The sequence below is a fragment of the Macrosteles quadrilineatus genome, unplaced genomic scaffold (genome assembly GCF_028750875.1).
Source record: "Macrosteles quadrilineatus isolate MER2022 unplaced genomic scaffold, UCM_ALF_1.0 Scaffold_2__2_contigs__length_208266976, whole genome shotgun sequence".
Classification (NCBI taxonomy): Eukaryota; Metazoa; Arthropoda; class Insecta; order Hemiptera; family Cicadellidae; genus Macrosteles; species Macrosteles quadrilineatus.
In genome coordinates this window covers 202,212,072-202,239,853 of record NW_026542595.1, presented here as the reverse complement: position 1 = coordinate 202,239,853, position 27,782 = coordinate 202,212,072, and the positions used below count along the sequence as shown (strand labels likewise).

The following is a 27,782-nucleotide window of genomic DNA, read 5'->3' as shown; positions in this document are numbered from 1 at the left end:
AAAAAAAAAACTATCAGTATGTAATTTTAACTTAGATCTTTTTGATTATAGTATCATCTGAAGCTAGCATTTGCTCTGCAGTAGTAAGCAACTAATGTATATTTAAAGGTTCGACGAAAATAAAAATTAAATAATCGAAGCAACAGCAAATAAAAAATAAAAAATGGTGAAGTTAATCGCACAAGGACCTAATCCGACCACAAGCGATGCTAGTCACGCCTTCTCTGATGACAATTACCATTGATCAAATAGCTCACATTTGCAAGTCTTTGTGGCACAAACACTTCCATCAGACAGTTTGATTACCACTCGCTTTGATTTAACGTTTGGTGTAGTTTGAAGCCAATAACACTTCAGTGTGGACTAAGGGAATATAAACGAGTTGTTGAATTGAACGATATAAATATTAGGAATTTAAATTGTCTTTACATGCCAGTAGCCAGTTCAAAGAGTATTAAAATTGTGAAGGGTGCCCGGTTTCAGGGTTAAAACGTTAGGGATCAGGTTTTTGTAATTATTATGTTTTTTAACAATGATTACCTGATATTGTCTTTAACTGAGTGATAACTCCAGACCGTTTGATTGGAATCCACCATTAGATACAATCAAATTATTAGACAACAGAAGAAACAGGAGTGATTGAAAGTATGGAAAATATGGGTAGTAAAACTACACTGACCTAATATTTAAACCAACTGCAGAGTTTTAGCTATTTTAATGATTTGTCTTATAATTTTGAGCTTTTTAGTACTTGGAGTAAATCTATCATGCTATGACCTTACTATCTAACACCAAAATGCATTTTGCTACCTTATTAAATAAAACATTTTATCTACAACAAATGAAATGTATATATTATGCATCTGAAGTGTTTTAAACTGAAATACACTTTTAGATCGGTTGCTAACTAAGTTAATGCCAAAGCTCACCATTGATTTTCGTGGGAAGTTATTGCCTTAATTTGGAAATGTCACATTCATCTTTATCACTTTTAACTGATGGGATACTCGGTAAAATTGACTTTAGACAAGCTGGACATTAGTTTTGTTTTAATCTTTTAAATCGTAATATACAGTACTCGTATTAAAAATAAAATTTTAATCCATTTCGTATAATACTAACTGGAAAAAAATGACAACTTTAAGGTTTTGCAGCAAAGAAATGTTAAGACTTTAAGTTTTGTTATTAGCTATTCTAAATTACACAAGAGTAGGTTATTTTCTTTCTGGAAAAGGTGAGCCGAGGTCCCAAGTTGCATCGATTAGATGGGTAAGATTGTGCTGCCTGTCCGTTTGAGAACATTGTAATCAATTTTTTTAAGTTTTGAAAATTACATTTTCCTACAGTCACCCGACAAAGTTGGCTTCCTTGTACTGTTTATAGTACAGAAAGCTGCTAATTGCTGCATATTTATACTTTGCCGCACATCAAGATTCCAACGAAACAACACAAAACAGCGTGGTTCTATTATGCACGTAATCCGTGTACGCTTGGAAATAGGTTGGCAACACTTTAAGATAATAATACTATGAGCAGCTGATTGACTATTATAACTACAATTTAACCTGTCATTTCGTGTTTATAGTTTCGGTATTTCTGAACTTTCTGGACTTTTCTTTTAAACGTTTTTAAAACATTCCCACGATCTTAATAAACAAGAAAATACCTTTAAAGCCTTTTTTTAGGCGCGGAGACCACTTCAAATTACAAAAACATACGGAACTATATTGTCAAAACGCGGAGCACATTTCTTGCCGAAGAAAAATAGCGGAGTGGTACGGACCGCGGGTACTACTTTCTCTAGGGCTCCATTTGTGTTGCCAGATGAACCTAAAAACGTGTTGTATAGTGTTTGAAAGACTAATTATTTATATGCTTTATAGTGACTGTAGGAAAAATATAATGTGTAACACGAGTGAAAAAGGCCTTTGCTGCACTCGAGATCATTCCGCACTCGCCTGTGGCTCGTGCGTAAACATTGCTCTCGTGTGCAGCAAAGTACCACTTTCACCACTAGTTACACAAATAACTATTTCAGAAAAAAACATATGTCTGGTTTGTTTGGAAACTGTTCTTAGCACGTGCAGTTTTTTTTAGAATTGTACACAAAAAAAGGTAACGCAAACAATAACTTTAGTGTATATTAACTACGAACAAGGTCAGGTTTGAAATAAGCACTAGAAAATACCTTTACTTTATTTAGGAATATTCAGATAATAAGGAAATTACGAAAAATATTTTTTCCAGGCGAAAAAATAATGGGAAACATTTAGCTCAGTGAACTCAGTGTGCTTTGAAACCTGTTTGCTTAGATCATGCTTATTGGATCAACTGCTTTAGACCTTCAAAGGCTCAGTTTTACCAATGCCATTGATCCCCGACCTCACTGTTGTAACTCTCTTGATCCCTTGTGCTCTTGGACACTGGCCTGCTCTCATCCTTTACCACAGTCCCTTGAACACACGAGTCCATAAACTTCTGCAGGTTGTTTAGTGCCGCAGTCTTAAGCCCAGGGATGTACACGTTTGCATTCGTCACCAAAGCGTCCATGTTTTGTTCGTATTTAGTCATCACCTCCTCTTTGCATGGTTCATCAGTGCCGCACTTCTGCAATTCACCTCGTAGCAATTTGTCATTGTAGTCGAGCTGGAATTTAAGATACAAATTAAACAGAGTATATGTGGTTTATATTCTATATGGTGGGCCATGCATGAAGTAATCTATTTTACGATTGGTATACTTTATTTTCTTTTTACTATTAAATCGATTTGTTTAGTTACTTTTTGACTATGAAGTGAAAACTATAACAGCCCTATAAATAATGAATGTTTTTTTTTCATTCCTTATCTCACAAAGACATAATATTGTAAAAAATCAATGGCAAAGATAATAAATACTTTAATCCATAAATTCCCAAAACAAGGAAAATAGTGCATGATGTATTTTCTTCGTTAATATACTTATTTACATTTATTTTATTCTAGGATTGTTTTTGCATTTTATGGACCCACTAGCATTAATAATAACGAGTTTTGTAGTAGACTGTTTATGAAATACTTTAAGTAGGTTTTATTCTGTTGCTAAAAAGATTGAATAATCTTACAAATATTTTGAAAAATTTCTGACAAGATTATTAAATTTGTGTAATTTATAATCCATTATTTGAACTAATATATGATTTATCGCAATTTAAAACATTCTTTACACTTTTCTATGGAACTACTTAGCACTTAGTCTACTTGACATCATTTAAATCAAAATGATCAGCCTTGACACCTTTAATATGTTTACTATAGATAATAACCTACTTAAGTATCCCATAGGTGTCAATTGTTGTTGATATTATTCATGTTATACATGTTTCAAGTTTCTCGGTGTGAAAAAAACTTTACATAGTAAAATGCTGCTGAAGATGAGCCCTGTTAGGCTTGAAACATGTATACCATGAATAATATCAACAACAATTGACACCTACTGGCATACGTAAGTAGAATGTGATCTATAGTAAATCATTTTAATATTTCTGTAACTAACTAAATTATAACAATGAAATAAATACTAAAGAGAATATTGCAAGAGTAACTACAATTTGGCTTACAAATGTATTTAGGCTACTTACCTTACTTTTGTAAGATGCTAGTTTTTTGTCAAGAGCAGAACGGTAGTTTTGTTGAGGAAGCTGCTTCACACAGTTTTCTGCAGCATTTCCATTGTATTTATTCAGCAGCGTTTCAACATCTTTAGTAATGTCTCCTAGTTTCTGAACCTTATTCCATGTCTCCTTCGTCAGATCCAACTCAGCTTCATAGCTCTCTCCTTCACCCTGTTGTAATGTGTTGCAACTTTTACAATAGGTTTATGTTTATTTATAGTAATATAATGTAGCAGTTGTTATGCTTGGAAAATTGTAATCCTACAGTTATCGGTATTACTGCATCATCTTCCCCAACTTAGAGTTTTATCTTGAATGAGTACATTGTTCTTAACTGTAGAAGCTATAAAGTTCATGTCCAGAATTTCGTAAAATGAAGATCATAAACATTTTATAGGTCTTTTAATATATAAAACTTAATAGACAGGCGAAAGTTTATTATACATTAGAAACCAAAGGGGCTTACAAAAATCTATATTTTATTTGCTATTCGACCTTTTTTGCACATTTTCATTCCAACCTAAAATGAGAAGAAGGACATTAGATACAGAATTTTAATAGTATAGGGGATATATTTAAACGATATAATAGCAAGTTACGATTTTACGGAATTGCATAATTTATTTTTTTAAATCCCTGCTAAAAGTATAATCATTCAATTTAAACGGTATGAATATCGTATTATAAAAAAAAACTTGCATGTAATTTCATACAAGTTGGTGTATTTTACAGTTGGAAAAATATCAAACGAAATCCGAACTCATATTAACAATTTTTCCATTAAAAGGTATGAAATACCGGTACTGCTAAACAGTACGCATTAAATCTATCTTAAGTTATATTTCAGAGATCCTATACTAACTAAATTAATATTATTTACATCCAATTGAAAAAATGAGTATAAATCGTAAATTTAAACATAGACTATCAGTTAACAAAAGTAAGCTATACGTCCTATGTAAGTAGATTATTGAATATCAACTACATTATAATTAGCAATTTGAGTCTTACCCAAGAATTGAGAGTCAGCAAAACTACCAGAATCACATCCAAGAACACCAGTCTCGCCTCCATAGTGGGAGGTTGTCCATTAATGAACCCTTAAACAGCTGGTTGATTGTTGCTAACAATCAGGTGTGCCTATATCAGCACTATCAACGCAATCAGTTTAATCTGAACAATCAGTGGTCCATCTTTGTAAATTTCTTACCTTGCATTTTTGCCGAACTGAATTCCGGTTGTAATCTCATTACCAAATGCGTTTATTTAATATCAGACTTTTGCCTGTAGCCTTAATTTTAGGATATAAATTTAATTAAGATTTCTAACCTAGAAACTAAAAATATATGTGTGCATGTATGCATATTAGTGGTTGAACAAATATGTCAAAATAATTCATATTAAATAAGTTTCCTAATCTTTGAAATTGCAGGTCTATCGTGTTTCGTACCTTCTGAAATGTTCTGATTAAAAATAAAAAAGACGGAAAAATTGTTATCTAATTTGTATATTCAAGAGGTCTTATATCCGTTTAATAAAAGGTAAATGGTTACCCAACGCTATTCGAGAATTCGCAATAAAGTATCAACAATGCAATAAAAACCCATTATTTAATTTCTTTTGTCACGAGTTTTCGTATTCAACCCTGCATTTTTAATAACCGTTCTGGTTTAATATAAAAGATAGATATCATACTTTCTTGATTGTATTATAAATATCGTTTTTTAATACCGGTACTATGAATCTGAAAAACTGTTTTTAATTGTAAATAAAAAAATCTGTACAAGGGAATACTAAAGTACTTATTGTAAGGTCGTTTTCATACAAATTAAAAGGTTTAAGTAGCATTTGTTCCACCATTTTTAAATAGACAATTTTACATTTTTTCTAAACCCTCCTGTGTTATAAATATTGAATTTATACTAATTTAGTTTAAAACATTTTTATAGAGTGTATAAAGAAACGAGTGTGTTTGAAGTATAAACTGTGTCAGCAATTGATTATACTTGGATATCGTTTGTGGGGTTGTATAAGCTATAGAAACTAAATACATAGAGAGTTTTTTTCCTAAAAAGCAAAAGAAATACAAACATTCTTTTTTTAGCCCTTAAACAAAATAATAGATGTATATGTTTAGCGAATTTCCCTGCAGGGAAGTAGCTATTACCATAGGTGACACGGTAAGATCTAAAGCCGGGACCGATATACTTTTTCATTTTTAGGTCCCTAGAGGCCAAAAACACTATTCGTTCAAACCTTTATACATTTATATATATATACGTCCGTGAACGCGATAAAATGAGTTATTTTTCTCCAATTTTTATGAAATTTTGTTTGAAAGTGTAAGGCTGGATCAACTTTAATGAGATCGCGAACTAGCATGATCGGACCATGGGAACAAGGTTTTACGGGGTTAAAAAGGGTTTTAGGGTTTCGACCTTCTTTGTTTGACCTTCAAAACACAACATTTCTCAATTCATCTCTTGACCATTTTAAGGAGCTTGAAAAATAATAATTTAGTATACCAAAGTGTTTTTGTACGGTCATTGGTTACGGAGAAAATAAAAAAAAAATGTAAATTTTAAATTTCAATGTTCGTATTGAGAATATTATAAAAGGTTGTAGTTTGCTTGTTTATCGAAATATTTTGATCAAACTTGGAAAATTTATTTATTCTATAGTAAGCTACTAATATTTTACCCAACCACACTTTATTAGCCTCGCTGTAGCCGCAAACCTAAACCTAATGTTATTTAAACAGATTTAATTTAAAATCAATTCAGGCAAATGGTAATTCTCTTAGTCTGCAGGTTTGCTACGGCGGGGGTATTTTAATTTGAACAAGTATATATATTATATGTTATATTCATGTCAACTCTTTTAATTGATTTAATTGACACTTTTTTTTCTAGTTCCTTTCTAGGTTCTTTCAAAATCCCCCGGTAATGAATTAATAATAAATCATTTTGTAAACGGATTATTCAGCCGCCTCAGCTTCATTGCAATCAGCAATCTATTCATGCTTACTGTATGGAAATAGATAAGGAGTTTTTCCCTCCCAAACGATGGGACTTCGCATCATTAGGCAGCCAAGCAACTCGCTTAAGTCGAGAGACCGCATTAATCTTATTTTATCTGACAGCATTCTAAAACTTGAAATGATGCTTAGACTTTGTGCACTCAACATATTTTCCTCCAAATCCTGCTACACATTTAATGTTCACATATTCGTGATATTTTCCTTTTAACGTAATGGATAAATATTCGTATACGTAAGGAATAACGTCAACATACAGAACTGTGTTTAGTGTAAAAATATAAAACCTACTTAGACTCATCAACTTAGACTCATCAACTATACATTTTTTCATCAGACACAGTTCTATCTTCTTCTAATATATAAAATTCTCGTGTCACAGTGTTTGTCTGCAAACTCCTCCGGAACGACTTCACCGATCGTTATGAAATTTGGTGTGTAAATTCTGTAGGTATGCGAATCGGACGTAAACTACTTCCCGTTTCGAAATTCTTAAAAGGGCTCCGCCCCAGTGGCTCTGGAGTTTCCCATGTTAACCTTATGAGAAATGGAATTAATGAATCTTAACAGCTGTTTCAATAAAACAAGTTGGTTCTGTTCTATGATGTTCAATAGCATTAAAGTTACAAGGATTACCAACAGGGTGCAGCACTATTATTTCTTTTACATTTATGACAACAGCTAATTTGCAACCAAAAGGTGAGTGAGCTTAGCGAACGAACTTCAACCTGGAGGCGAGTGAGCGTAGCGAACGAGCTAACCTGTAGGCAAGTGAGCGCAGCGAACGAGCTCCAACCTGAACGAACTTCAACCTGGAGGCGAGTGAGCGTAGCGAACGAGCTAACCTGAAGGCAAGTGAGCGCAGCGAACGAGCTCCAACCTAAAGGTGAGTGAGCGTAGCGAACGAGCTCCAACCCAAAGGTGAGTGAGCGTAGCGAACGAACTTCAACCCAAAGGTGAGTGAGCGTAGCGAACGAACTTCAACCAGGACGTGATTGAGCGATGCGAACGAGATCATCTTGAAAATTAAACGTAACGGTACTTTCTTTCCATTGGTCTGTCTTAGGGGAAACCTTTAGGCGATACGAAGTTCGCCGGGTCAGCTAGTATTTCTATATATTTAAATTAGTTTTTCTTATTTTTTTTTATTTTGCATCCATTCAGCTGCTTACTAACCCAAAATGAAACCATTAAAATTATTATTGTAAGTAGTTTAGTGTTTAAACAGTTTTACCTGGATTAAAAAATAGTATTTGTTAAAAATAGTGAAACCTTTTTTCGCGTATAGTTTTTAGATTATAGCCGTACTTTGTTATATTATGTGTGCGAAGAGGAGATGTTAAGCTTATTGGGTTTTATTCGTATACCTAAATAGCTGTTATGTTATTCGTTTTACGTGTCAGTATTTATTTGTATGTAAGTCCCATCCATATATAAATCCCAAAGTACCCATGAACTTTTGAGAAAACTACAAGTCACACTCCCATAAACCATATACTTAAAATGTTCGTCATGACGAAAATCTTGCGCAAAACTATCCATTATTTCATAAATTTTTAAAACAAGCTCGTATGTTCTATCTAAAGGGAACTTTCCATTTACCTCATGTTAAAAATATCTCTGCTGTACTTATTCGTATTCTATTCTTTCAATGTATTACCTTATTAACATGATGTGTGATTATTTGTTTGTATTACTGTATTTGGTTATGTTTATTTCACCTACTTATTTTTAAACGGGAATAATTTAAAACGGCCATAATTAGTGCAAGGAACAAGTTTGATGATTGGTTTAGTATTCGTTTTTACAATATATTACACATTAGGTTAGTAATTATTGCATTCTGTATGTGGTGTATTTTATATCTGATCATCGTAAAGCTATCTACAAACAGGCAGGAAAGTGACGTGAAGTAACAGGATGATTAACACTTAACGGAAGTTAGGCGGCGGAAGTGCGGTTTATCACACCGGATACTACAGATTTACACGCCAAGGCACGGATTATTCATTAACAATGTAAACCAATTATTGTTGTAGGGAGTCACTTTGGTTCAGTTCGTCTAAATGTATGATACAATTTTGCAATATTAACTATTCTAAGGTTTCATTTATAAGTCAGTTCCAGTATTCTAGTACGTATACTGGAGGCTCTGCAAAAATGGTTCTCAATTGTTTGAATTTATACTATATTTATTAATCTGTATACCGTTTCGTTGTGACATATCTTTTACTTAGTTTAAGTCAAACATATGTTTAGTAAAATAGGTCACGTTAATCATTAACATTAATTCAGTAATAAATGCTTTGTAATGTTTTTTTACGAGTATTTTAAAGTATAATGGTACGTCAAGGTTAGATTAGTCATGACGTGTGTGTAAAATAGTAAACCCATGAATTGAGTTTGTAAGCTTAGAAGTGAATAAAACATATTTATAAACTAAACTTGAGTTCAAAATTCAAAAGTTTGTAAAATTGCACACGACATTCCACAAAAATACATCTAGGAAACAATTATCAAAGGCTAAGTTCAAAACTGAGCGTAAGAGCCTATGTTGATACGGCAAAAACTAATTTTACTTATTTCCTATATTAAAGAATAATTTATTTTACCCATAGACTAATTCCCTATATAATATTACAGAATTGAATTAGTTCAAATCGGCTGTGTGGAATTTGTGACATCAAGTGAATTTGACAGTTATTTCTGCTTGTGTACATTTCAAACTTTGTTAATTCGCTCTCTGCTGAGTTAGAGATCAATCAATAATAACTTTTGAAACTCTAACTTTAGAACCTTGATAGCCCACGAGGCAGAGTCCTTGGTCACTATCGGGAATAGTTTTAAAATAATATACATATAATAATATCAATAATATAATATGTATAATATCGAGGCTGAAGCTTTATTTCTGTGAAATTTGAGCCCAGTCGGTTGAGTAGTTTTTGCATTTAGCGCGTACAAACACACATATAGAAATATTGACACCACCTCTTCTTTATAATTCTTTATTATTATTTTTATTTATTCTTTTATTATAGACTAAAATCTTAAGAGCCATAGGAGTATTAAGGAGAGAGGCAGTTTTATAATAAAATAGCTTTAGTATGTAATAAGAACCTAACTTAAATAGACTACCGATTAAAGTGCATTGCACGTTTTCAAATTTTCTTGAGGATGCTGCAATATCAAACATGCAGATGGTTAAACTCGTTCTGAATAGTAATAATGTGCAATAATTGGACTTCGTAATTTAAATATACATTTAAATACAAAAAGCATTTTATAGGAGAAGTCGAGTAGTTTTTGATTGTATTTGCTTGTTCGATTTAAAATAATTGGTTCTGGAACATGGTAGTATTTGCTATTAGGTAGAAAATAAATCAATGGGTACAAAGTAAATAAAAAAAAATCTGTTTAAGCGAAATACTCAAAAATACCAACCGTGTCGAAAACAGCGTGTAATATTCAAAATCACAGAATAAATATTAATATTGTTTTGTTTGGATGGAAACGTAAAACGAAGATTTCCCTTTTATACGTTTGAGCTAAGACTTTTCTCATTTCCTTGCCAAAATCGCTTTCTTCTTAGCCATTATTTCCCCTGAGGCTTAGCGTATTATTCAATATCCGCGGAGCGAACTTGCTGTCCAGGTTGAACGATAACGTATACCATTCTTTACGTAAAATATTAGTTTAAGCTTCAAGAAAAACTGTTTAATTTCTTTAAAAATGTGTTCACCCTACTAATGTTTAAAACAGCGTAATAGCTTATACAAACTTACAAAAACATATTATACAGATGTATTTTTACGGATATGCTATCATGGACTAGTTTGTTAGAAAAACTATCTTAGCTTTATTAGAAATTCATAGTTTATGTGTTAGCAGTCAAAACCTTTATAAGAAGAGATAAGGGTGTAATTTAGATAAGGCTAATGTTCTAGATTTGTTCAAAATGCTCAATTTATTTTCCTAAACAAAACATTATTCAATGAATACCCTCTAATAAAATGTAGTACATATATTTCTGAAGAATATCTTTTAATTATTGAAACAAGGAACATGTGAGTAAATGAGTTAACTTCCTTTTTTGTTTAATATAATCTGTGTGATGGATAATTCTTTAAGAACACTTAATTTCAATATATTAAATTTTTTTTTTTAACTTACGACTTAGGCTAAGTGTAGGTACAATCCCATTTTGGTTAAAACACTGTAAACCGTTTCGTAATATGGCCTCAATATCCATTTCAAATGAATACCAAAAATGAAAATTGGCGGAAAATGATTTTGAAGAAAAGGTGCGCGAAATTGAAAAAATATATATGTCTTATACTTTGTCGTTTTTAAAAATATCAGTAACGTAGAAAATCCTCAATTTTTTTAATTTCGGAAATTAATTTTTCATCACCAATAAATAACAAATAATTACTATAAGCTTGTATTTTATGAATTTAAATGCCTTTTATTATAAATATTTTACCTCCTGTAGTGCTATAATTGGTGTTGAAGGTTTACATAAACGACTAACCGCAGTTCTTTTGCATTTTCCCGTTATTTTGTGTTTTTATTTGGCCGGTTTGTGTGGCCAGTTGAATAAGCCTACTCAATGTAAAGTTTTGGGTCTTACTAACTAATTAGTCTGGGTTTTATCTAATTAGTTTTTTATATCCTAATATTTCTAACATGACTAAACACTTAGTGTTGTAGTCCATAAACGGTCAAAAACTTCTGTTTCAGCCAACATGTCATCAACCAAAGACCCCTACTCGCTCGGGAACCACTACGCCTTTATACCCAGGTCTCGATGGCGGGCGGAGCCTCCCTCGTCGACACCCCCTCCTCCTATAGAGAACAAACCGATACCTAATGTCATCTTTACCTACAACACAGGAACAAAACCATGTCTAATCAACACTCAATGCGAAAAAGCCGTCAGAGACTTGCAGAAGTCTCATATGGTGGACCAAGAGAAACCAGACATTGGTTACAAGTAAGGATAAATTATGTTCTTATGGCCCTTTGGGATATTTTAATCATAATGTGACTCTTTTTTTGGATGTAGTATGTTATTTATCTCATTTACCCACAGCGGTGGTGAAAATACTAACTAAACTTTCCCGAGGATGCTATCGTGTATTATGTTTTGCAAGCACATCCTAGATATCTTAGTAGTCACGCCATTAACATTTATCTTGTCAGGCACTAGGTCCATCTACTTGACCTGCACATAAACACAGACTTACTCTCTTGCTTCTAATGTTGTTTTGAAACCTGGAACTTTTACATTAGATGGATCTTTGAATTGCCTTACAAAGTGCTGTCACTGTTATTAAGACGCATATACCGTTATCATTCGAAGAAATCAGGCATCACAGCTGTGTTTTACAGATAACATGTGGTAACGATAATAAGGAGTCCTTGAAGGCTGTCGGCTATCTTGGACGAATTTCAAACAGCTGCTGAAGATTTATTTTCCATACCAAAATCAAATTCCAAATGCAAATGTATTGTAATTTAAATATCGAGAGCACTATGAGATCTATTTTCATTGTGGTTCTATAATTGGTTTCCAAGGGAGTCCTTGGAACTTACGGTCATCTTGAATTTGCCCGCTCTAAGGGCAATGTTAGGTTAAAAAATTCGCTCAATGGTTATTTGCCGTATAAATATGTATTATTTCAAATACCAAAGGGAGTGTCATTTCTATATCTAGGGAACAATATGTAAAAATTTGCTTTGCAGTTTTATTTTTATTTTTGACTTAGCACGTCTAGGCTCCAATGATTCTTAAGGGTTTCTATGTTATAGGTGTATAGGTTTTTGGTTGACATATATCTAGGAGTTTATTTTAATTTGTAATATCAATATTGGAGGCACATTTATCACGCCCATTCTGTACCCAATCCAAGTTAGTAACCTTTTTGAAAAAAATAAGCATGGCATACAATATTTCCCGTTCTTACAAGCATTTCCTACCTATTATTGTTTGACCTCCATTTTACATATACTGTAAGAGTGTATTTTAATTTGATTACAGACCTAGTTAAGGATACTAAATTTTACCATAGACAAAGAGAGTTAAATATATACTGTTAGCTGTGCTGCAGTTACCATAGGTTCTGGCGCACACCGCTAGGAGCGCCATGTACTTACGACCAACGCGCTTCTTAACTGCACGGTGCTCCCAGCGGTGTGCGACAGAACCTAAGTTAACCATCGTAACCACTGCACGTGCTCGGCTGACAGTCTATTTTCAATTCATTTTGTCTATGGTTTTACTAACAATCAGGTTTAATTTGATTACACTTGCACATTTAGTTGGAGTAATATTTTTTCAGTTTTATTGTCGGTGGTGATGGTAAGGTGTACGAAGGACGAGGGTGGGACTTTCTTCCCGAAAGGAATGACAGATTTCCAGAGCTTTATGGAAGAAGTGTTGAGTTTGGTTTCATCGGAAACTACGAGAACAGTGAGTAAAAATTCACCCAATCATTAAATACTTCAATACAAAGTTCAAATTAGGTAGTTCTTTCGGTATAAAATACAGTTACTTTAGGGCCTCTTAATCCTTCACCTAGAATTCTGCATACGATTAAAAAAATATTTGGTAGATTGGTAGCTAGGGTAGCCCTGGCTAGGACTATTGAACTTCAAAACGTTTATGTAAATTAGAGGATGTACTTAGAATTATGTTTTTTTATTAAAACATTGCTAAGACTATCCGTTCAGATTTCATAACAATATAACAAGTGCTTCAATCTAAAATCTAAAAGCTAGAAATATTATAGTTATACTCTATATCACTGATGTAACCTAATATTGCGGTGAATAATTACAACAATTTATCAACATATTTTTCAGATAATGCATTGATGATTCATTATGTGGTTAAACATTAATCCAAATCATCAACAATCTATAAATTATAATCATACTATAACCAAGCGCCAAGAGAAGTGCCCGTTGTACATACATTTTCAATGATATTTTTCAGTTGCTGATCTGCCTATAAAGAATGTACGGAATGCTATTGACTACATCCGTTACTCCACTTATGTGTTGAAGCAAGTTGCCAACGACTACAAACTTATTGAAAGTGAACCAAAGATATTTGCTTCGGCTGTAGCCCCACCTCCGAGCAATGAACCTGAACCACCCCCAGCGACGTAAGAATAACCATCGCGTAGAATCAAATTAATCTAGCCCAGTGTACTACAACTACCTAGATGTTGAAACTATTGTATGAGAAGCTGAAGGACTTTCTACATACGTAAAACTTATTTTTTACTTTTCAGTTGAAGAGTTGCCCATCCAAAACGTCCGAGTTGCCATAGAATTTCTTCGGCATTCTTCGTTCGTCACTAAGACACTTGCGTACGATTACAATCTTTATGAAAGTGAACCTAGACTATCTATTGTAACTGACTACTGAAAAGAGCTGATTATTTGTATGGAGTATTTTGATTTAAAAAATTGTTTTTTTATTAAAGCACCACCGGCAAGGTTTTATAATGGTGTGGATTTATTTTGACACTAAGTTATCATAAGTATGCTTGTATTTGTTGATTTTAATTGGTCGATTGTAAATAGTATACAATATATATGTATATATATGTATATATTTAGGAATAATTACTGAAAGTGTTGCGCTTTACATAACAATTTATGGAAAATTACTTTATAATCTCAAATTTCTATTTTTATTTTCGGGTATAGCTTGTCACAAGTTTATATTGCAAGTGATGTTTAATAATCAAGAAAGGCACGTATCATCAAAACCGTCTATCAAAGAAAAGAATTATTTATTAATCAGGTACACTTGTAGTAGTGATGATGATTAAGCAAACTACACATATTTGAATGATGGAATCCAAATTGACATAACATGTTTTACGACCTCATACAATAACGTTATAAAGGAATATTCATGGATGTAGGTTGTAAAAATCAGTTCAAGCAAATGGCAAATAATAAAATTGGTATGCAAAACTAGTAGGCCAAGGGTATAGTTAACAAATGTAAGATAAATGCTAATTCTCTTAGGAATTTATTCTTCCACCTACCAGAAAACATATAATTTTGTTTAAGAAATATTTTGGTATAACATTTCTGAAAGTACATGGACATTTGACAACATGGTGGATAATTATAATTTCATCATTGTTATTCCACTGTAAGGGACAACAAAAATTATGATCTTTCCAGAAGTGGTTAATTTAGTTGTGTTAAGATTTAGTTTTTCGAGTTTTCATCAGTCTGACATTTTGAGGGTTCCTCACCATGAAAATATCTCGATATAAAAATTCATTTGTACCTGGGGGTGATAATGGGTAACTTTATATGGTCATTGTAGCAACGTTTGGTGATGTAAGCTCTGCCCCACCCTTAAAATGGACATTATTCAAATTGTCACAACTGCAACACTATAATGGTGATCACTGGTAACGCCATTCAGCAACACAGAAGATTAAAATCACCAGATCGTGAACAGGTGAATGTTCAATACCTAAGTTGTATGAACGTTAATGGGAATTTAGCGTGATGTCTGTGATGCACCAAACCCTTGTTGATAGAACACGCGAGTAGATCATAAACTGGGCGTACTTCGTATGTATGAGTCGGTGGTGGGCGATATACTTCTATCTTTGACTAAATAAGCAATTTGAAAATTATCTATAGGGAACAAACTATTATTCCTCATAGCTTACACTAATTTATATTGGCTTATATAGATTACGTTCACGTGAAAACCACATTAATGATAGGTTTGAATGTATACAGTATGTAGTTTCAAGATGCTTTTCAGTAAAATATCAATAAAGACGTGATATAGTTTCAAAGAGGTAAAAAACAAGTAATTTTGATTTAGGAAATATTCAAGTGGATTTCAATTTTTACTAGGAAAAGTACGCTTAAAATAAAATATGCCTTATGGATAGCACCGTGATAATACCGACTATATATTTAACAAAAGTTGTGTACTAATCTGTTTCTCTACAGTCCATGTCTTTTATAATCTCCTCCTAAGCTTAAGATAGCGTAAAAAGGAATAGATGCATCGTATATTTTTAATGGCCCCCAACTCTTAAATTTCTTTGGCATCTTGAAATAAATTTGGATAAAATATCCTTCAAATTTGTTATAACGGTATTCCTAGTGATAACGTACATACATATCAAATTGATTTACACCTTAAATAACGTACCACAATTCCACTCTGGCCTTGAAAATTCGTAACAGGCTTTAGCTGTTAAAAATTTCATTTAGTATACTTCTCTTGAATTTGGAGATAACAGCAATTCTCTCCGGTGAACAAGTAGTCATAATTTCTGTCAGGACATTTATTGAGTACAAAACAGAGCGTAACGATAACAGCTATTGCGGATCATCCGACAAAACATCTGTGTGTACAGTCGACTTCGTTATGTACCGTAAGCAAGAAATGGCTTTCACCAGTATCATTGTCTTACTTGCTGTGTTCCACTTGAGCCGTGTAAGTATTCCGCATACAAACAAATGTTGTGTCTGTTAAAAAATACTTATAGTTATTTTATACAGTAAAATAATATTTTATTGTAAATCAAAAAACATTGTAAATATAGTCAATAAGAAACATTGTAGTCTCTTTGTTTTACAACAAATGATTAATTGTTGTTTTGAAATCCAAACTAAAGCTTTGAAATAATTATAAACTATTTGGGACAAATAATTTTATCATTTTACTTAACTTTTGACTGTGTTATTTAAAGCGCACTGTAATTTGTAAAATGTAGTTTCATAGAGAAACTGATTTTGTTATTGAGGACTTACAACGTTAATAAAAATAATTAAATGTTTAATATGCCAATTTATCTGGGAAACACCTGATGTTATATTGACCTTACTGTACTCAACATAAAAAGAATACTTTCTTATAGTTACTAAGAACTAATACTTTAATAAGGAGGATATGTGACACCCGAATAAATATAAAATCCAGTTACTTACTACTTATCAAAACATTTCCTTCTTTCCGGGGGAATTTGACTTTGAAAAAAGGCTTAAGTGCTTTGACATGTTGTCATCGTGAGTAAAGTTAGTGTATGTACTTATTAGTCTTAGATCCAGGACTTACCATGAACAAACGCTAAAGAGAACACTGAATATTTTTAGCACAGAATGAACTATCACAACAATATTATAAGATTTCAAATTGACTTTGTTCATGCACGATAAGGTAATTGTAGGGTATCAACATGATTTACAATATAATGGAATTACTTTAAACTATGCTTTTTGTATGCAACCGGTTAAACTCATTTACAGATAGTCGTGTAAGCACATTGAATGTTTAAGTGTAAATGCCTATTAAAATTGCTTTATAATCTTACATTATAATCCTAAAAAATAATAAAGTGTTATGAAGAAAATAATTAACCTCTCTTTTACTTCAGTATATTTTAATCTGTGAAATCAAATTAAATTTGATTATATTTTCGTAATTGTCTTTACGTAAGAGTCCGGAGAAAATCTTTTTTTTATGTTGACACAATTTAGATTTTTGTGGAAGCTACTAAATCTATTAACTACCTGTTAATAGGCTACAAAGCTACAAATTAACAAAGTTACTATCTGAATATTTTTTTGTAAATGACACATGGCCTTGCAAACAATTGATATTACATTACAATAAAGGAAAGCTGGAGGAAAAAACTGATTACTCCTATCTAATTTATTTCAGCAGCTTGCGGGTTTAATTCACGAAAAAGTTAGGTCCGTTTTGGTTTTTAAATAGGTTTTAGTTCAATAAAAAAATTTCATCCACAAGTATGCAATATTCGAGAAAGTAACACTTATGCAGAACATCTTAAATTGTGCTGTAATATATTGTAAAAGTAAAATATTGTAAAAAATATATAAATATTAATATAAATATAAAATATTGTAAAATGTTTTTAAATATTGTAAATATTGTAAAATATTTTAAAATGTTGTAAATATTGTAAAATATTGTAAAATGATATTCATTTGTTCATAGATTTCGGTTTAAACTACATATTATTTAACTGGTTAAACTTTGCATATTGTGATTATGCTGTGGAATCATACAGTTCAACAGCCTATTTGTGCCTCTAGGCGATCGTAGATACATATCATTACAAACAAAACGAGACAGTAGATGCTAAAAATGATCTGGCCAACTATGCCTACGATAACTCCCAAGACGAATTTCTGAAGAAATACACTGGGGACCGAGCTGAGGAATGTAAATCCCAGTTGAAAAAACAAAAGTGGTATGGATTTAAAAGTGTGTCCCTTCAAACTATGATGATTGGCAACGTGGGGCAGGTAAGCATTGTATTATAATTTATATTTTGATTAAATAGCTTTAATTTTCTCGATAAAATTTTATAAAACTTAAAAACATAAAAACGCCTCAAAAGGACACCTTCATGCCTTGCTCATTAAATAACTTTAAGGTATTTATTTTGTTTACACTTTATTTTATTTTACATAAAAGGATATATTTAAAAGGATTGAATTTAGTTGGCTATGAAAAAAGGGGGGATAAGATCAAAATATAACATTTGTCTACCTTTCAAATTTAAGTAATTTTGTCCTCGTTTTAAAGGAAATATGCTTTCACCGCATATTTGTTGTCGTTTAAACAACAACAAGTATAAACATTGATTAGGTTTCACAGGCTTTTTTAGGTTATTACAGGTAAAGGTATTAAATAACATTTGCTTACACAAAGCTCGTTCTAATAGATGTCATCAAGTAACAGTCGGTATAATCGTAGAATTTCTTAAATGTTCTAGAAATGAAATATATATTGTCAAATGTTGATACAACTGAAGAGGTAAGAAGGGTTTGCCACCAAATAACGATAATATTAAACATTTCCTATAGCAGTGTGTTTTTATCTCTAAAGATTTTTTTCATACAGCATTTATTAAATCACAATAAAGTGTTTGGGTATGAAGGTGACAGATAATGGTTAAATTTCAGATCAAAAGTATTGACAAGGACTGGTACGATGCTGTGCAAACTTGCAAGGGAGATTCTTCATGTATTCAAGACAAAAACGACACTTGGAAAACAAAGTTAGATCAATTTGTGTGTTCAGCAAAAATAAAACTAGATGCAATGAAGCGTACAAATCAGCTACGAGAAAAGCGCTTCATGGATGCATGTACTAATGACTGTAATAGCAGTTCATATGAATTAAATATGCGCTAATTATAATGCAAAGTTATATAATTTATAGCTGCGTGTATGCTTGTGAGATACATTTACTAAAGTAGAAATGTTTAACGCAAATAAAATACAGTAATGTAAAGTATTTCTGAATAAAAACCTCTTAGTGATTATACAACTTTTTTATCTTGTAGTTTTAAATTTAACCAAACCTCTCGATTTAAAATGTATAAATAAAGCTTTATACGAAGCTTTCCTGATTGCCAAATATCAAAATCACCTCACATGGGGAAAACCATACTAGAATGGCTAATCCTGACAAATAAGTGTTTTTGTGGATGCAGACAAAGTCAAAAATTTGTTATTGTAACTGAAAGCCTGAAAATGACAAGTTTTGCTCATCATTCAAACAACGTACTGGCCTTTGTTTATGTAATAGCCATCAACTCTATATTGGAGTATTGTTGAAAAGGCTGTATTTTTTTAGGCCCAAATAACACGAACATTTTGTAAAATCAAAAATCTTAGTTAATTCTTGTTAAAGGAAGGACTGTGTATCCAATAACTTCACTGTTTTAAGTCCTCGTAGGCGCATATATTATGCTGTGATAAAGCTTAGTTTTTTAAATGATAAGTACAGATCATGTGGTATTTTTTTATAAAATACAAGCTGGACATGTTTTTTCTTGTGTAAGTTACATCAACATAAAAAATACTTAACATATCATGAAGGATTATTACGGGACATTTCATAAGTAATATCGGTTAGTGTAAATAGTTGGTAAAAAAACTTAACGCATAACAGGATAATGATCAACAAAGAAAAGAAGCAAAATAACTGCAACGCTATCCAATACTAAGGTTTTTAATTCTGGCTACCAGATGTTGCAGAAAATATAGGCAGTTTGTGAAGCCCGAATGAGGGTTGATTGGAGTGGACAGGGGTTGTTTTATTTTCTAAATACATTGTATGGTAATTCTTCTTTCTAATAAAGTTTTTTGTACTAAAATTCCCATATTAGCAATGTATTTAATTGGGATAAATGGATATTGTCATATTTTAGCAGGGCATTCTAAATCATGCAAATAATCTTAAACCTGTGCTATGTAACTAAAACTATAATCTAGGCTACTAATATACATAAAACATCTAAACAATCTATATACGCCCTAGTAACAAATCTTCATAAACTGGAGTCTAAGTTCGACCTTCAATTACTGTAATAATTGCAGTGCTCATTTAAAAGAGATAAAAGGCTATCCAAGGTAAAAGTAGGATCCGTTCATGATGAAAACAGCACCTAATTAAAATGCCTGGAAAACTTACCAAGCAGACAATTGGAAAATCTTTGCTAAGCGGAGAACCCTTTGTTGTAAGTAAGACTCTTTTCAGCTTTGATGTTTGGTGCAACAAAGTGATTTGGGGTTCAACAATTTTTTGGGAAGTAAATTAAAATGATATAGTAGAATATATATGCAAGTCAATTTAAAACGGTTCCAGTTAAACACAGTATATTTTCTTTGTAAATAAAAATAAATTTACGAGCAATATTTTATAATTAATTGGTGGAAGCTTATCATAATGTTATTTAAAAACACACTAAAACATACGATATCGAACTAAGTAACACAATATTTGAGTTTTAGAGGAAGTGCCAACAAAAGTGGTAAAATTTAGCATTGTCAGAATCCCTCTCAAAGTTATGAGTCATGCAATATGCAAATGATTTATGCAATTCTAGTCCTTCAGCAATATGGGTTAAACAATATTAGTCTTTGGACTGCATATGGTACTCTATATGTAGAATATCAATCTGATTAGAACCTATGACTAATAATCTTTTAAATTAATGCATCTTAGCGGATAAAACTTAAGGGGTAAGCGCAATTCTGTAGTAAACGTTTTAATAAGAAAAAAAAATAATAATACGGAAAGTCTCAAAGAGTCACAAATTAATATCGGTTGACATGCAAATAACGTAATGTGGAAGTAGTTTTTTCAACAGAGTAAGGCCACTGAAGTCCTTTTTCGCAAGTCAAAAGCTACCTACTTTAGTGCCTACTTTCAAATTTAACCAAGTCGAACACTTATGACATTAAAATGTTTACAAGGAAGATTTGCTTTACCTAAATCATTTGTAACTATGCATTTGAGTGCAGGACTTCGGTCCCTGATGTTCAAAACCCACTAAATCAACAATGGATTTTATCTAAGTGATATTGCTACAACCCCCAGGGCCAATCTGAAGTAATGTGAAAAACAATCCTAGGCTCGTGCCTAGCGCCCTAGATTAAACTACGGATTTACATAAACTACATTGGATATCATATTACGGAGTGCAGCAGGAAAGAAAATAATTTAAATACTATATTTTACTTTTATAATATGCAGGTCCATTGTGTCCCGCAACGCTCACAGCCCAAGGTAAAAAAAACACATAAATAAATAAATAAATAAATGATGAATAAATGATTTTATTTCCATCAAAGAATTACATGGTATGAACACTTATAATATTGAAAATATAACTGACCACCTTATCAATTTTGTGTGGTTAGTTGAAAAAAGTATAATAATCTAAAATAAACATTAAATCAGCCTAGCTCAACATAAAAAATGACACCTGCTCTCTGTGATGTTTGACAATCCTTTTCTTAATAAAGCTAAATACTTAAACTAAAAAATTCAAGAAAAAATACTTAATTTAAATTCGTATTAAAATTACATTTAGATGATGTATTTCCATGGACAACATCATGCATCATGCTATTTCCAAAATTTTGTTTTTGTTTTAACCTCATTCCCAATCTAAATAATGTAGTGTACAACAAGGATGAGACCAACCGATTACACTATCTGCTACATTACATCATAGGGTGAAAAAGTAAGTATACAGTATCATCATGTGCTGAAATGAGGGACATTTAATTCGGAAAATGTCTGTACAATTTGTGATTGTGACTGAACGTCTGACAATGACATTTTGTGTTTGACATGCAAACCACATATTGTCCTTTGTGTATAGAACAAGCGGTAATTTCCCATTCCAGAAATATTGTTCTTGATGTTTAAAACCTTAAAGCTTTGCAAACATTTTTAAAATAACACCTATTATTATGTATGTATTATTATTATGTATGTATTATTATTATGTATTTATAATACATATTATTATGATGATGAGAATACTACACCATTGTTGGGGAAAAAAACTAGGAACTATATATTTACCAAACAAAACACAGTTAAAAATGTGCCTTATGCTGCAGTTTTTTTTTATATGTTAACTTAAAAAACAATTTGTTGCAAAACAATCTGTTAAAAACAACCAAATAATGTTATTACAATTTTTTTTTATACTGAAACGAACAGGTCAAATCAATAAAGTTAGCCTAAACAGGTTTTTATATTTAAAAGTTTAAAAAATATAATTTCAATCATACCTTAGGTGTGGGATAAACTGTAACAACCTTTGACCTGACATGTGAGTTGTCCTGATAGGTTTTCGTGAATCAGTGAATTAAATGCGAATTAGTTAAACATATATTAATTTGTTAAATTATTTTTCAAATGGTTGTTTAGCGGATTAGTGTATTATACTTATAACTGTTTACACTAATTGCTACCAGTAATCCTTTGTTGCTGTTTTGGAAACTAGTTTCGGTTCCTCTGAACCATCATCGGGCCTCAAGGTGACAGGTAATTACTTCATTCAAGGGTCGCCAACAAACAGAGTTAAAAAAATTAAACATATACAACATACGATATTATTATGTGCTCGCTGATAGCATAGAACCTACACAGGTTTACAAAAAAACACGAAGGGACATTTACAAAATCGAACGTGACCGGACTGTAAAGTCTAGACTGTTCTAGTGTGGTCATATGTAATAGTGTGTCGTATATATTTTATTCATTGAACTCTGTTAAAGACCTTCGAATTAAGTGATTACCTGACAACTTGAGGCCTGATGATGGTCCAAAAGAACCGAAACTAGTTGCCAACACAGCAACAAAGGATTACTATTCAAAGATATTGCAAACCATTGTTAAATTAGGTTGTTAAGTTCTAAGAGTGTGGAGTTTTTTAAAACACTGTGAATGTTTGATTAGGTACAGAACATTTACTTTTAATACGACAACTGCAAATATATTTTAACAAAATTGTCAACTCTACTATATCTTATATTATTAAATGTAACTTTAAAAATTCAAAATTTACATTCCAAAGTTTACAAACACAAGAAGAAAAAGTCTTAGCAAGAAGGAGGAAACAAATATTTACGTGTTACAGAAACATCACAAGCAGCTGTGTTAAGAGCTGAACATATTTCTTTATGGCTTTTGCTATAATAAGCCAATTTATAAACTTCCTAAGCGTGTAGGAGTTCAGATGAGACTGTTGGATTCAAAGGAAGACAATAATCACACAAGTAATTTTATGTTTGTAGGTCATTATAAACTTATTGTTGTGCGGAATTATACTCCACTTTAATTCTAAGCTTTTATTAAGACAAATAACCAATTCGCAATCGTATTTCAACGTGGGCAAACATGTTTTGCTATCAAATATACAGTATAATTAAAGTACACTAATTTTTTTTAAAGTATAAGGACCAAGCACTGATTTTAATAGCTACAATGTACCATTAAATCCTTCTATTGTATTCAGTAATTAATTTCCACCATAAACTTTGATTTAGTATAGTAAATAAGGTAACGCGTTAAGATTGTTGGCTTCTTTTCCCACTTACATTCAGGATATAGAATATTTTTGTAGTCATAAAGTGCAAATTTAAAATGAGCACACATAGTAATAATCTGTAATATGTTAAGTATATTGACACCCCTAGTATTTCGTGTAGGAAATGTGAGGTTAAAGGCTTTTACACTATACTATGCTTGTTGTCAATTGATGCTATCAGCAGAAATTTTAAAAGACGTTATTTTAAATACAATTTTAGAGTAGGTATACCTTTAAAAAGCGATTGTTATCTACTAGGAATTGATGTTCGTATTGACGTGGGTAATAGAAAGCTTAGAGTGATTAAGTGTTGTTAAGCTAGTTAGCATCCATTGTAGCAAGTATTATTAATTCCCTTGACATTCTAATCACAAGGTATATAAAACCAAGCTGAAGGCTGCTAATTTACCTCATGCAAAAAACCTACTTCCATTCCATATGAACTACATCCATGGCCTACTGATTTAAAACTCTAACATTTCGATCATCGTGTACTAATAAACGATTTAAAATCAGATGTGTTTGATTAAACTTGACTTAGCTGAAATATTAAGTCTTCTTTCATCAATAGCTAAAATATGGTAAGTCCAAAGGGTTCCTAATAATGAGTATATCTTAAGTAAACAAATATTTGACGGTGTTACATTTTTGTATCTTTCCCCTGTAATAAAACATTTCCTGCTTAAAATATTAAATATGTTGCTTAATAATATTAGAGCTCAAACATGGTCGAAAACACAAGCAAAAGTATGTATTGTGCAAACTTCTCTATTTTTGCCCCACGCTGTAAAAAATCATGTGATTGGAATTTCTCCCATTTGTTTAGATTTTCTGTTTATTTTGTTGTTATTTCGTCACCAACATGGCAAATTACCATGGCCCATGTTAATTTTTGTTTAGTTGTAAATTCATTTGTTGTGCTTATTTTAAATCCTATTTAAATTTATAGAGAGATTGTGGACACATACGTGTAACTCAAACCAGTAGTATGGCCAGACTATCATAAGTTTTGCAAACGTTGTTTAATATATCAGATAGTAAAAAAAGTATATCAGTAGCAGAAATGCAGTAAAATCTATTCATTTCAGACAGTATTGATAACCTGTTGTAATGCTAATCTAACCATTGTTACGCTCATATAGGTTTTGGCAGAGCAGATCATATAATGAAGCCTGATGTTGATTATTAATTTACAATGCAATCAACGCAGGCATAGTCTCGTGACGGTAAGCCTCTCATGATATCAAATGATCAGCTCAGTGTGGTATTAGAATTGATTTAATATATTGATAAATATGTACAAAAAACACTAAATATAAGTAACAAAACGTATTTAACTACATGATTCAGAATTGTCAATATTCTAGCCTTTTTTATAGTATAATAACCTATGATCATTTTTATCCTAATTATGATGGTTTATAAATTTAATCTTTATTAATTGTTATTTTGGTTGAAACAACTTACAAAAACTAATCATTGTCCTAAGTCTATTCATAGTTTACTGCAAAATAACAGGTAAAAACCGATCAGTAAAAAAATTAACGTCATGATGTAATTGAGTTTTAAAACCTTATCGTACTTTTAATCCCTTTATAATATTTTTCTAAATGTTACTATGTAAAGTATTAAACTTTTGTTTAATTTAAGTATTGTTTTCTATACATAAACACTGTTGTAATAATTTAAACAAGGTACCCTATTTACACGGGTTATTGTTTTTATATTTACTAGCTAATCGATAAATGTTGTCATAATGCTAAGGGTGATTTTATCAACATAATAACAAAGCAACATATCCACAATACAATCCAATACTAAGGTTGTTACACCCAGTACCAGATGCCGTAGTATATCAAATTGAGGTTCACGAATAAAAATCTGTTGGGTTTGGAAAGTGGTTGTTTCATCTCCTAAATAACTTTTGCGGTAATCTTCTAGTGAAAGAGGATTTTATTTAAATTCCTTGAGAAACAGTAATGACATTTAATATATTATTATTTACGTAAGTAACGTAAACTTCTTATCCAGAACAAGTAAAACGATAATTATGTGTTACATAAACATTACAAATAGCTGGGTTAAGAGCTTGCTGTATTTCTTTATACTATGATTACTTCTATAATACGCCAACTTATAATCTTGCCAAGTGTGTTCAGAAGAAACTACAATTATAGTTCAATAGTAGGGCAACTATACGATTGATGATGCTATGGTAACTTGGAATTAAAGACTGTATATTAGACTAAAACACTTAATTAGTGCTACGCTTGTATGACGATTTCGGTTACCGTTTACATTTACTTTATTGTAGATGAAGGTGGATTTTATTCATCAAAAGGCTATTCAAAATACAAAAATTTCTAAACTTTAAGATGACTCGATGATACAAAATGGTTTCACATCGAACATTTTAATCCATCCGTTTAGTTAATAGAATAATTAACTGAGCTTATTCGTCCATTATCTTAAATAAGAGGTGTTAAGAAAGTTCCGTCATAGCTTTATAGTAGTTTACACGACGATCACGCAGGGATATTTGGTGACACGAGTAGAAAATTTTTAGCACAAGCCTTGGCGAGTGCCTTAAAGAATTCTACGAGTGTCCTGAAGGCTAATTACGCGAGTTGTGTACACTACTTTACCTACGACCGTTTCTTAATTACAACAAAACACTAATCATAACGTCTAAAAGAAGTTATGTTTTCTTTTATAACTTCTCATAACCACTGGTTGTGATGCTTTTTACTTATTGTCGCAACCACGTACTCATTGTTTACTCAATTAAATTGGTCTTAACAACTGAAAAGCTGACGTTCGAAGTACTAAAATTTTACTTCTTTCCTTTGATACTTGAACCTCATTGGCCCGTTATCGTGTTGTAAAGTAAAACAATAATGCTGTTAAGTGAAACTTTTCAGTTCTAAGAACTGAAATGAAACGTCTCGTTCAAAATATGGTCGTAGGAAAAAGCATTATACGTATTACCATCAACCTAGAGCATTAAATGTAACACACTTTGAAAAAATTGTATTAATAGTATTGTGGATTGACAATATTGACCTCTAGTTAGATCCTTAATGAAGAATTATTTGTACAACCACTAGTATACCAGTTTTCTGCAGTTGTTATTGTCACTCATAAAAAGGCCTGATTTGAAAAGTTACTAAATATTAAGCTTATCAACAATTAGAAACATTGTAAAAGACGAATCAATATTCATCTTAGGTAATTGTATTGGAGACGATATCAAGTTTGTAATGCGAAGGTGTTGTAACGTTAGTTTGGGTCTAGGCAGAGCAATTATAATTAATTTCCCTAACGTACTAATTATCAGGTGTACAATATCGACACTAAGGTGTTACTTGCTGCAAACCATGTTGAATATATTTGACCCAACATAATTGTCTTCAATTATATAATTTAAATATGAGTGATAGTGTGTAATACATGTATATACACCTAAATCATCTTGGAATATTATTATTTTATATTTCGACCAACATAAGATAGGAATGTTTCGTGAATTCCGTATAAAGGGAATAAGTTGTTACCGCATGCCTCATGGTAAGACCTAGACTCGGGTCCGCCTTATTTTTTTTTATATCCTCAGAGGCGAAAAACCACATCAGTTACTTTGATATTTTAAATTACACACCTGTTGATTCCCATTGATAAAAATATTTACTAAGTGTATGTTTTAAAATGTGTTGAGAGATTCTTGGTCATTATTGTAAGTGTTATTTGTATTACAGAAAATAAATCAAAATACGTCTAATAACACTTAAAATACATTTACTAATATTAATACGAGAGGGTAAGTGGTGAACGATTTCGGTTGGACATACTTATCATCTTTATACTCAAAAAGTGAATGACATACTGCTTAGGCCTACCAAACATCAACAAATTTTACCAACCAAACATACAAACTACCAAACATTTTATGTAGTTACCATCTTGTGAGTTAATGGTATAAGTATCAATGTATATATTAAGTGTCATAAAAAGTATTTAGTTTTACTGTCTGTTATTTGACTGTTCACTCGATAATACGAGTAAAATTCATAACATTTTGGTGATATTTACAAACATTTTCGAGTTTGCGAACTAGCACGATTTAACAAGGACTTTTGTGGGGTCAATGGTGTCAAAATTGGTT

General features: G+C 31.7%; 3 protein-coding genes across 3 annotated transcripts; 2 read left to right on the top strand and 1 right to left on the bottom strand.

Moving 5' to 3' along the window:
- Positions 1 to 2,180: 2,180 nt before the first annotated feature.
- LOC128985947 (uncharacterized) lies at positions 2,181 to 4,773 on the bottom strand. Its single transcript, XM_054405954.1, has 3 exons — positions 4,664 to 4,773; positions 3,620 to 3,823; positions 2,181 to 2,646 (listed from the first exon to the last, which is right to left on the bottom strand). Exons 1-3 carry the CDS (start codon positions 4,724 to 4,726, stop codon positions 2,359 to 2,361), a joined length of 555 nt encoding a protein of 184 aa, XP_054261929.1. The 5' UTR covers positions 4,727 to 4,773; the 3' UTR covers positions 2,181 to 2,358.
- A 5,901-nt stretch (positions 4,774 to 10,674) lies between these two features.
- LOC128985948 (peptidoglycan-recognition protein SB2-like) lies at positions 10,675 to 14,153 on the top strand. Its single transcript, XM_054405955.1, has 5 exons — positions 10,675 to 10,756; positions 11,433 to 11,685; positions 13,034 to 13,164; positions 13,690 to 13,861; positions 13,991 to 14,153. The coding sequence occupies exons 2-5, from the start codon at positions 11,438 to 11,440 to the stop codon at positions 13,992 to 13,994; spliced, it is 555 nt and encodes a 184-aa protein (XP_054261930.1). The 5' UTR covers positions 10,675 to 10,756; positions 11,433 to 11,437; the 3' UTR covers positions 13,995 to 14,153.
- Positions 14,154 to 16,057: 1,904 nt separating this feature from the next.
- Positions 16,058 to 19,029, top strand: LOC128985950 (uncharacterized). Its single transcript, XM_054405957.1, has 3 exons — positions 16,058 to 16,188; positions 17,811 to 18,023; positions 18,687 to 19,029. The coding sequence occupies exons 1-3, from the start codon at positions 16,120 to 16,122 to the stop codon at positions 18,915 to 18,917; spliced, it is 513 nt and encodes a 170-aa protein (XP_054261932.1). The 5' UTR covers positions 16,058 to 16,119; the 3' UTR covers positions 18,918 to 19,029.
- The last annotated feature ends 8,753 nt before the right edge of the window (positions 19,030 to 27,782 follow it).